The 12,136-nt window shown below is 36.2% G+C and overlaps 1 protein-coding gene across 5 annotated transcripts in view; it reads left to right on the top strand.

Annotated features, from left to right (window-relative positions):
* BTBD8 (BTB domain containing 8) overlaps positions 1–12,136 on the top strand; it is a 118,537-nt gene that overhangs the window by 62,683 nt on the left and 43,718 nt on the right. For all 5 annotated transcript variants that reach the window (XM_058716575.1, XM_058716577.1, XM_058716573.1 and 2 more), the window contains 2 exons: positions 6,679–6,759; positions 7,976–8,072. In XM_058716575.1, coding sequence (XP_058572558.1) covers positions 6,679–6,759; positions 7,976–8,072 — 178 coding nt within the window. The remainder of the gene's footprint in view (positions 1–6,678; positions 6,760–7,975; positions 8,073–12,136) is intronic.

The following is a 12,136-nucleotide window of genomic DNA, read 5'->3' as shown; positions in this document are numbered from 1 at the left end:
AGAGTGTGATTATGGGATCTCATTCTACAGCAAGGGAAAGTAATTTACAGAAAGCACATGTCTGATTTTTTCCTAGAAGAAATCTTAGTTCCTTGTAGGTTTAGTGACAGTTTTTACTATCTGATGTCTATTAGGTAGCTATTTCTTTCTTCCTTTCTCCAAATAGATTTTGTCCTCAGGAGTAATAGTAATGCCATGTTTTTTCTAGGCTTCTTCCACATTTACTATGCACTTTGATTTTTAGAATCACTCTTTGAGAGAGCAGGTGTATTCATATATTGCAGATGAGTAAAAACAAGATCAGTTAAGTTAAATGTCTTCCTGGAGTCACCTGGTAAATAAGTGCTTATGCTGAATATAAATCACATGATTTTGATAAGTACTTCAGTGTCGATTCCACCACAGTCACTAAAGAGTTTAAAAGTTTCCTGTTGGCATGTATTCTTGAGCTAGTGCATACTCGTCTCCTCCACTGTTTAAATCCTTGATTTTCAAGTTTTATCCCATAGAACCCTAAAGTTCTTGGTAGTATGTTAGGAAACACATGGCATGGGATTGGGATCTGAGGGGAAAACTATATAGGAAGGGCTGCCCCTTCAACCAGAACTGCTTTACTTTTATCTCTTTTATATTGTTTAAGATGACCTCTGAGTTTAGCTATAGGAATAAAGGGAGTCCTTAATCAGCCCTCATGAGTGATCAGATTAAACATTCAAAACACACAGGCTTTTAAAGATGCAGTTTATTTAGAGGTTAGTAGGCAAGAAGGAAGTAGTAGCATCAACTGCTGGTCTCTACTCTCTTAACCTATAATTTTCCATCCTTTATTATGATGGATGTGATGGATGAATATCTCCTGTTATAATATGGCCTGACTACCACTGACCAACTTTAGTAGCTTGCTCAAGGGAAAGCCAAATAGAAGTAGCCAAACTTGTTTTAGAGTTCTGTTTGGCTTTCCCTTGAGCAAGCTACTAAAGTTGATGAATGGTAGGCAGAGACAGATATCATATGATTTTACTTAAATGTGAAATCTAAAAAGCAAAACAAATGAATAAACAAACAAAAGGCAGAAACAAACCCATAAATACAGAGAACTAATGACTGACAGAGGGGGAGGGTGTGGGTGTGGGCAAAATGGGTAAAAGAGAGTGGGAGATATAGGCTTCCAGTTGTAGAAAGAATAAGCCACAGGAATAAAAGGTACAGCATAGGGAATATAGTCAATGGTATTGTAATAGTGTTGCATGGTGACAGATGGTAGCTACACTTGAGGTGAGCATAGCATAACATATAGAGTGGTTGAATCACCGTGTTGTATTCTTGAAACTTAAGTAACGTCGTGTGTCAACTATACTAAAAAAAATGTCATTGAAATAAAAGTATGTTGTAGTAGTGACAGCAATGATCAGCCTCACTCCCCTTATAGTATTTTCCTCTCTCTTCGGTTGTGGTAAGCAAGGCTCTGTTTCTCACTGGTTCATCTTTCCTATAGCTACTAGGTCAGCAGTGGTGGCTTACTGCTGGAAATCTCACATTGGAAATAAGGATACATTTCTTTTTGGCTCAACTGTTTTGTTTGGTAAAGCAAAGTTTTCTAATACTAAAATGAAGGAAGAAAGTTTCTCCTGACAGATACTGGGTTTTATCCATATCCTTTATTATCATCACACAATATTTTTTGCTTTTCCCTCTTGTACCACGTATCAAATTGACTGTGTCAAATTACCACCTACAATGGTATTAGTATCATAGGATATAAAGCTATAGGAAGGCTAAAGGGAATTTAAGAAAATTGAGGCTAAAAAGGATTTAGAAATTTTGCTTTTTAAAAAACTGCACCTTAAAATTTTTTTTTATATTATAACAATCTACAAAACAAATTCTTTTTTCACATTCACATTAGCTTGTATTGTGTACTTGGGTAGATGTTTGTGTGGGTAATATAGTACAGTAAAAAGATCATGGACGTCGGTGTCATTATAGGTAGTCCAGTATCCAATCCTAACTTGCTACATGACTTTAGGGTCATTGTGTATCTTCCCTGAGTTTCCTAAAGTTGTTGAAAGGATTAAATGAGATATAGTGCTTGGTATGTAATATATAGTGCTTATTAATATTTGTCTTTTCTTTTTTCCCTAGATTAGATTGTTCTCATTTTCTAGAGAGAAATGGGTTCAAGCAAGGTCCATTACCAATACCAGGACAGCATTGCCTGCTTTTGCTTGATCAGCAGCCTTTTTTGGAACTGTGCCACTGTTGTATGTCTGCAGGATGTTTCCTGTCCTGCATTAGAACGAAATCCTATCTGTCCTCACAGAAAAGAATTACAGTGTTTTTAATGAGGTGGTAACTCATAGACCTATAATGCATATGATATTTTTCAAAAGGGATAGCCTTCAGTAAATGGAGGTAGGAATAGTAGAGTCCTGTAATCCTAGTTCTACCTGTGCCCCAGTATTGGGAGGTGGTAGGAAGTTGTCCAGTTTTCATGGACAAAGGTGGAAATTCTCAACATCCTATACTGGACATTGAACCACAGCCAGTATTTATATAACTGCACACATTTCAATTTTTATATAAACAAAAGTCTTCCATTGGTGGCTTGGGGATTTAGAACATAAATCTGGATTTTCTCATCTCCCTTGGGAGATTCCTGGGATTACACTAAATTTTCAGAATGATCTTTCGAAATATAAATTAGATATATGTATTTCTCTTCTGACTAAAATTGCTCAATGCCATCTCATCACAGTGAGAATGAAACTGAAATCTTTACCACCAACCTATAAGACCCTGTATGATCTGGCTCCTGGGTTTTTCCAGACCATCCCACCTAAATTAACTTCAGCCCAACTCTCCAGTTACCCTCTTTTATATTATCTTGTTATGTTGTTTTCATGGCACTTTTCACTATTAAAAGTACCTTTTTTATATATATTTGTTTACATATTTACTGTCCATGGCCTCCCTCTACAATGAAAGCTTCTTGTATCTTCGAGGTCTAGAATAGAGCCTATTATTCAATAAATAATTTAATGTGAATGAACGAACGAATGAATGAGTCCCTATGTTACCTTAGCCCACAGACACAGGACCCTGAAACTTTAGGAAGCACACATAAAGCACAGAGATTTTAGTAGACTAGATGTATGTTTATTCTCTGATCTTAGAGCTCTGTCCTCTCATAGGTCTTTCTTCCCTAAATATATGTAATGTTTTCATCTCCTAAAAGCTTTTCTGATTACATTTATTTGTTTAAAAAAAAATTTTTTTAATGGTTTTATTTATTTTTGAAGGAGAGAGAGAGAGACAGAGCATGAGCAGGGGGGAGGAGCAGAGAGAGAGGGAGACACAGAATTCGAAGCAGGCTCCAGGCTCTAAGCTGTCAGCACAGAGCCCGATGCAGGGGTCGAACCCATGAACCGTGAGATCATGACCTGAGCCGAAGTCATACGCCTAACTGACTGAGCCACCCAGGCACCCCTATTCTGATTACATTTAAATGGGGATAGTGCTTTCAGTCTTTCCATTTAAACTGTGGGCTATTGAAGTGATTTGTTGTTTTTCTAGGTCATTTGATCATGTTTTTATAAATACTTTTAGTAAAAATACAAACGAGTTACAATACTGTGATGAAAATACAGTTTAGTAAAACATCTGTAAAACTGAGGGAAAATGTTTTCTTGCTGTTTTTATAACCATATATTGATATATAGGCCCAAATGTCTGGATGTTCCTATCTAGTTTAATAAAACTATTGTTTTTCTTTAGTCATTATTATCTTTTGCTTGAAAAGTCAGGTCTGGAAAGAAACTATTATTTAACCATAAATGACCAATCCTCATTAACAGTAAGAAGAATAGCTCTTGAAATTTTGATGGAAAGTGCATGGGATAGTATATATTCTAGTAATTACACTAGTGTTTTAGATTAGCAGACTGCAGATAATGTGGCATGATTATTCTGAGATTAAATCTTGCCATATCCATAGTATGTAAATTAGAAGAGATTTGACTTTTTTTCCTAAGTATTAAAGATGTGGAGTTTTTGAACCAGCATAAACCAGTACTTAGCCATAGTGGGGGGCCAGTAAATATGTATTAAATTAATTAATACATATTTAAATTAATTAAATTAATTAAAAAATACTTACATATTTTCAACTTAGTATTCCTCTGAAGGCAATGCTGTAAGTGCCCAAGTAAGCCATTCATTAAACATTCTTCAAACATGTCTTGAGCATATGTTATATAAGACCATAGAATCAAACACCTGAGTCCTACCCTGTGGAACTCTATTTCTTTTCTTCTCTCTTTCCTTCTTTCTTGCTTTTAGCAGATCAGATACTGTAATATCTTAAGATTGTATAATATTATTAAGCTAGCTTAACAATATCAGCACTGTTCCCACCCTGATTTCCACTGCAGAGCTCCAATATTGTGTGGGGGAAGAAAATTCTTCTCATCCTGGGGGTACCGAATCAATGCTGACATCCGGTTGCTACTAGAACTACAAGGATAAATAAGATACAGCCTGCCCTAGCAGGACTCAGTCTAGAAGGAGAAACAAATGTGTAAATAAAGATATCACAAGTCAGTCTGATAAATGTGATAATGGAAGTATATAGTATAGTGTACTGCTTAAGAGCCCATACTTTGGAGTCAATAGGCCTAGATTTAAATGATAGTGTATCACTAGCCATTTGGCCTTGGGCAAGTTACTTGATTTCAGTTTTTCATTTATAAAACAAGAGTAATAATAGTATCTCCTATTGAGTTGTTACGATTATTAAATGAGCCAGTGGCACTCAAAATGCTTATTAGCTCAGTGACTGGTTCATAAGTGCTCAATAAATGTTAGTTATTACTATGTTTACCATTCAGTGATTTTTTTTTTCCCTTGGAAACATTAAGGAAACAATCAGAGATAAAGAGCCACGTGTCTGGTTTCTGAAAGATGAAGTAAGTAGAGAGGGAGAATATTTTAAACAGAGTATATGGATGTACTAAGGCATAGATGTATAAGGAATTATAAGTAGTTCAGGTGCAGGAAATGAGTAGTTCATTTATCTTGGAACAGCTGCTAGAGAGGGTGAACTAGAGGTCAGATGATAAAGAACACTATACACCAGTCTAAGGAATTTGAACTTTTTTCCTATGGGCAATAGAGAATTGTTGAAGGGTTTTCACTCTAATAGCAGTGTGAGAAATGGGATGCAAAGAGATTATTTCAGGTAGGAAACTTACATGAGAGAGAAGATACAGTCATAGTACAGATAAGAGAAAAAATTTCACCTCTCCCAGAGCAGTCAGAGGAGAAACAGACAGCAGAGGCTAACTTCCAGAAATTTTTGAAGCTATAAGTGATGAGATATAATGAGGGAGAGGATTAAGATGAATTTCATGCTCTAATTTAGGTATCTAGGGGTGCCTGGGTGGCTCAGTCGGTTGAGCGTCTGACTTCGGCTCAGGTCATGATCTCGCAGTCTGTGAGTTGGAGCCCTGTGTCAGGCTCTGTGCTGACAGCTCAGAGCCTGGAGCCTGCTTCAGATTCTGTGTCTCCCTCTCTCTCTGCCCCTCCCCAACTCATTCTGTCTCTTTCTCTTTCTGTCAAAAATAAATAAACATTGAAAAAATTAAGAAAAAAAATTTAGGTATCTAGATGATAATCTAGATGCTGAGATTTTTGGGCGGGGTTCAAAATAATATGAAAGAGTCAGTAGATTAAGTAAGAAAACATTTTCTTTGTTATTGATAAAAACACTTCAAGTAGTAAAACATGTATTAAGGTAAGAGCCAAAGTTGACTTGCTTACTGTGTCTCCTCTATGACTACCCACCTGAAATAAAGTCTGAAATTGGATAGCAGATGCACTTTTTCCCAATCACATCTTCAGACTCGTTCAGCAGAGAAGAAAGGAAAAAAGAAATTACATTACCTCTCATCTTGGGTCTCTCTGGACCATTGATAAGTGGTTATTGTCCATGAACCAGATGCAAGAAGCCCTGTAACAGTGCTATGAACAAAATAGGAACAGCAAAAAAATAAATAAATAAAGACTGAATCTGGGGTGCTGGGAGAGGTAGGAAAGAGGAAGGAGGCCATGAACTCAGTTTGAGATCTAGTAGTCAGTAGGACGTAAAAGTTACCACTCCAGACTACTTCTTTAAGTCATATCTTTTCTTTTCATCTGTAATAAGGATGTTGGCCAAGCTAGAGGTGCTGGATAGGTATTACAAATTAAGAAATCTGTGCAGCATAACAAGAATCTTTTTAGTGAATAGAGTTGTTCATCAGAGGCTTTAAGAAGACCAGAGGCCATTTGTCAGTGATGCTGAGGAGAGGATTTCCTAATGAGCCAGAGGTTGGACTGGGACCTCTCAGATCCCTTCTAACTCTAAAAGTTCATTAAAGAAGATGCTCAACAAATAATTAGTGATTTGCTAACATACCAATAATATTTTATAACATATAAAAATCTATAACTGTAGTTATACTTCATTTTAAATTAATGGAATAACTGCATGGATGTTATTTGAAGAACATATTCTTCAGATAAAAGTGAGATTAAAACTTTATCTTAGCTAAAATTTTATGAGAAAATAGAGTGTATTGTTGGTATCAGTTACACTTTAATTATTTCTGGATTTGAATTTGGTTTTCTTTTATATTTCAGTATAAACCATGTAGAAATGAATGTTATGATGCATTTTATATATGGAGGAACTTTGGACTTTCCAGAGAAAACTAATGTTGGGTATGTATTATTTTTAAATCATTTTAAGTATAAAAGTATTAATACTTTGTGTTGTCTGCTTTGTTGAGCTTTGTTTTAAAGTGTCAATACAGTAGAAGCTTCACTTTCATTATTTTGCCATATCATGTGTATTTGGGGAGTATCTAAAAACAGGAGGTCGCCTTATTTAGAAGAAAAGATGATCTAGCAACTCACAGTAATAAGATTAAGAAAAGTCTTTATTTGACTCAGATTTTGTTAGAAAGACCTTATATTTGTTTTGGAAAATAAACGACAGGTTTTTATAAAGTAAAATTGAATATCAAATTTTGAACAATTATCTTACTATTTTGTTTTCAAATTTTAGGATTACTCTTTTAAACAGCAAGAGAAAAGTAAAAAGAAAAACCTTAAAATTACTTTATAGACATCCTAAAGAACAACAATGGTTCTTAAGTGCTGTTTAGTGAAATGCCATGTAAGCGCTGAAACTGTAGTGGAGAGTGAAATCTACCTTGCTCTTCCAATTTTTTGGATGTGTTCTTCTTCTGTTGCTGTTTTCATACCAAACAAATGAAAGCTGCTTTTTAATTTAAATATTCATTGGTTTTTTAAATTACAAACTGAGTGATTTTGGAGGGAAAATGTCATGAGTCACAGGGATTAAGTATTGAAATTTATCCCCCTGGAAACCTATAGGAAATTTTATCATGCCCTCAAGGCTTGTAGGTTTCCTAAGTACCTAAAGTGAGTGTGGTACTTGGAAATTCTTGCCAAATGAAAGAAGCAGTGGAAACTCGCTGAGGCATTGGATACTGTTTTCAGTCTTAGAGTCATTTGTAGGTATTTTCAGTATGATAAACATCAATTAATTGCCCTCCTCCCAAGTTTTTATTATACAGATTTCTTGCAAAGAGTTTTATAACTTTTACAGCCTTTGAAGCAGCTTCCAGGACTTTGCTGAATATGTCACTGACAATATGAGGGGAATTTGAAACATCTCCAATTTACTTCATGTTATTCTCCACTAACCAAGTCATCTGACAGTACTTTCTAACTTTGACCTGTGTCCTTTTTATTATCCATAAAGGATATCTATTATGTAGGACAGAAAGTTAGAGTTAAAATAATTCAGATTATTATTATTTTTTTAAATAGGCTATTATTAAGACATTACTGTGTATTAGTCCTTAGTTTTTAAATTGGAGAATTAACAGTCTATCTGTTTTTATTTTAGTCAGATACTCAATATGGCTGATATGTATGGACTAGAAGGATTAAAAGAAGTAGCAATCTATATTTTAAGAAGAGATTACTGTAATTTCTTTCAGAAGGTAATTATTGAGTCTCAGAAATCTTTTACCCAGTGCTTAAAGTCACCCATTATTATCTACTAGATTTTTAACTCTGATAGTCAATAGTGCTTTGAATCTTAAAAATATTCAGTCAATTTAACTAATGGGAACTCTAGTTGAGAAATAGCTTATATGATATGCTTACAAAAAAAAAAAAAACAAACAGAAATTAATTCAGATCATTTAAGTAAAATAAAATTGACATGGAGTTTATTGAAAGGATATAGGAGTATCCTTTATAATTCAAAGGTGGAGTGTGCAGCTGGGACTGAGTCAGGGTGGGTGGCTCAGTCAGTTAAGCGTCCAACTCTTAATCTTGGTTCAGGTCATGATCTTGTAGTTTGTGAGATCGAGCCCCACATTGGGCTCTGCACTGACATTGCAGAGCTGCCTGGGATACTCTCTCTCTCTGTGTGCCTCTCTGTCCCTCCCTCCCCTGCTTGTGTCCATGCGTTCTCTCTCTCTCTCTCTCTCTCTCAAAATAAATAAACAGAGAAAAAAAACCACATTTATCACAAGTGTTTCATTTGTTCTTTTCCCTGAAAGTACGCTCTTCCTTCCTGTCACTTCTCTTTATAGCATCTACTTGAGATGGAATATATTTCTCTTCTCATCAAGTGGAGTATGAATACTAACTTTTAACTTTAGTTAATATAAACATAAATTTATTGTCTAAAGAAAGATCTCCTACTACACATTTGTACAGATGCCATTTTGTACATTATTCTTAGATTATCTAATGTTTTAACTTACTCTGTGACTATAGGTTATTTTTTATGTACTTAATCATTTTCTAAATTCTCTACAGTGCTCATATATTATTACTTTTATAATCAACAAAAAAGCAAATCTTAAAATAGTTGTTTTACATCGATATTCCCTTCTTATTGGGTACTTGAGGCAACAGTATGTATTGTATGCATTTTAATTAGGTAATTTTAATAATTTTAGTAACATGTAAATTTATATTTTTGTGTTGGGTAGGACTTTCCTATCTCTGTATAAGTTGCAGCTGAAGAAGCACCCCATGTACTAAAAGAGAGCCATGAACAGTTGCCTATAGCACCATCTCCACTACCACCCAGAGTTTACTGAGAAACATTAAACTCCTCAGCTACCTTTAATCAATCATTTATTCCAGCCTCTAGAAGTAAGGAAATTAGAAGGAGGGTGGTCTGTGGTATCCTGAACTTTGTAGAAAGTGAATAATTCTGATGAAAGATTTTCCTTCTCTTTTGTCTGCTTCCCTCATCTTCCCAGCCAAGTGAAAGTTAGGAGGGAGATCCAAGCATATCTGAATAAAAATTAAAGATAGAGGGTATCTGCAATGAGGAGATATGTCTTATCCTTCAGATGGACATATGCCACATCTGTAAAACCAGCCCACTTTGGAGCTGCCATTAAAGAATAAAAGAAAATGGTAAGAGATTTCTTGGGAGAGCCTGAATTTCTTGGAATATGCCTCAGAAGCCAGTAAGAGTACCCTCATATGTGGAGATTTCTAAAGGGAGAAGCCAGTACTAGTTTGGCCATTAGGGACAATAGCTGTTGTCATGTGTAGAAAAAAGTAGGGGCTCCTGTCTGGCTCAGTTGGTAGAGTGTGCAACTCGTGATTTCAGTGTTGTGAGTTCAAGCCCCACATTGGGTGTAGAGATTACTTAAAAGTAAAATCTTAAAAAGAAGAAAAGAAAAAAGTATGGGGAGTCCACTCCACACCCGTTACACCTGGTTCGTGGGGAGGGAAGAAGACCTTAGTGGTTCTTTGAAGATTAGAGGTTGCTGGTACAGGGCCAAATGATGCTGTGTCCCACCTAGGGATCACTGCGCATCATGAACCACTAGAAGAATCTTTATCCACTGAGGGGCTAGGGTTACATATAATCTGCTCCTAAAGAGTCATTGGCAAAGGCCTTCAACATCTTTTTTTTTTTTTTTTAATGTTTATTTATTTTTGAGAGAGAGAAACAGAGCATGAGCGGGGGAGGAGCGGAGAGAGAGGGAGGCACAGAATCCGAAACAGGCTCCAGGCTCTGAGCTGTCAGCACAGAGCCTGACGTAGGGCTCGAACTCAGAAACTGTGAGATCATGACCTGAGCCGAAGCCAGACGCTTAACCAAATGAGCCACCCAGGTGACCCAAAGGCCATCAACATCTTAATTAGAGCAAACTCAGTGACATCAACCTATTTCCATGCTGTGTCTGGTTATTTATATGGCCATTCATAGCCCTCTTTCACAGGAGTTAGACCTAGAAAATGGAGGAGCAAGAGGAGACCACACCATGCTCTACTCCTGATTCCATATTTCCCCAACTATAAATGTAATCAGTGATGGGGAGAGAAAGATGTAAAGCCAGATATAAGATAGGTGTCTAAATAGTACTGTGCTGATTTCAATTCCAAAAAATAACCAGAAAATACTGGAATTTGCCCCTAATGTCATGAAGGGATGGAAAAAAGGAGAATTTGACACAGCATAGTTGGCAGCATTATCTGGGAAAAAAGTTTTATGTTAGTATCTCCTCTGAACTGAGACTCCTCAATAAATGAATTACATCTAACATTTTATTTATTTTTTATTTTAAAAAAATGTTTTATTTTTATTTTTTATTTTTTATTTTCCTTTTTTGAAAATGATTTATTGTCAAATTGGCTTGCATACAACACCCAGTGCTCATCCCAAGTTCCTTCCTCAATGCCCATCACCTATTTTCCCTCTTCTCCCACCCACCCCCATCCACCCTCAGTTTGTTCTCTGTATTTAAGAGTCTCTTGTGGTTTGCCTCCCTCCCTCTCTGTAACTATATCTTTTTCCCTTTCCCTTCCTCCTTGGTCTTCTGTTAAGTTTCTCAAGATCCACATATGAATGAAAACATATGTGGTTTATATATATAATGGAATACCACTTGGCAATGAGAAAGAATGAAATCATGCCATTTGCAGCAACATGGATGGAACTGGAAGGTATTATGCTGAGTGAAATAAGTTAGAGAAGGACTGGTATCATACATTTTCATACATTGTGGGGAATAAGCTTAGAAATTCCCTGGGCTTGCACCAATGGGTTAACAAGGCATAAAGAATTACAAAGCCATAGGATGCTCACACCCAAGTTTGGGTAAACAAGATTAGGTGAATAAAGGTAGAGAAGGGGGGCTAAGGCCCCCAGAATAAAGTAGGGGGCAAAGGCCCCCAGAATAGAGGGGGGCAAATGTCCCCAATACAAAGGTATATGAGGTAAGCAAGATTAGGTATTCAGGGTGAAAGCACCCCCCCAATTTAGTACTATAGCAGAAAGCTGCTTTCACAGGAAGGAAGGACCAACGTAGGTAAATAGGGCTATAGACCTCTGCGCTGCAGTGAAGCTGTCCAGAGCAGAGCTGATTAACAAAAGAAAGGTGTCTTGTTAACCCTGAGGTTACTTGCTGTATCTGTCTTATCCCCTACGCTGGCTAAGATAAACAGACATGGTGCTTCCTGTCTGCCATTAACAATCATCTGACCATCCGCCTGGGGCCAGGATTTTGTTTTGTATTAATCCAAACCCCTAACCCCAAATATCTTCAAGACCCCCTTTCCTTCGCATCCATAAGTTAGTGTTCATAGTTTCATTGCCTCTTTGTGCACATCCATCACCATGTTTGTAAGCCTTCTGATCCTAATACAAATGGGGCAAGGACCCTCATTCGGGGCTTTTGTCTTTTCTTGGACATTAGCCATCTCTCACTTTTAATCCTGCGTCCGCTCTCTTGTGGGACAAAAGAGAACTTTAGACTTGGAGTCTATACAATACATCTAACATTTTAAAAATAATCTCTTTTATGGATAGTCTTTGGACCATTGCCTCTAGTTTTTAGTATGTTTGTAAGTATACATAGGTTGTATGCAGCTTCTTGCATTTTACTTACAATAATTCACTTGATTTTTAAAACACAGAAGGCATATTTGTTAACATTGTAAAACAACAGAAAATGAAATTTTAAATAGATTATCAATATGATACTTTGTTGAAAACTTTTTTCACTTTATTTTACTTGCTTTAATA

The sequence above is a fragment of the Neofelis nebulosa genome, chromosome 2, assembly GCF_028018385.1.
Source record: "Neofelis nebulosa isolate mNeoNeb1 chromosome 2, mNeoNeb1.pri, whole genome shotgun sequence".
Taxonomy (NCBI): domain Eukaryota; kingdom Metazoa; phylum Chordata; class Mammalia; order Carnivora; family Felidae; genus Neofelis; species Neofelis nebulosa.
The sequence above is the reverse complement of the archived record's forward strand: the minus strand, read 5'-3'. Positions and strand labels throughout refer to the sequence as shown.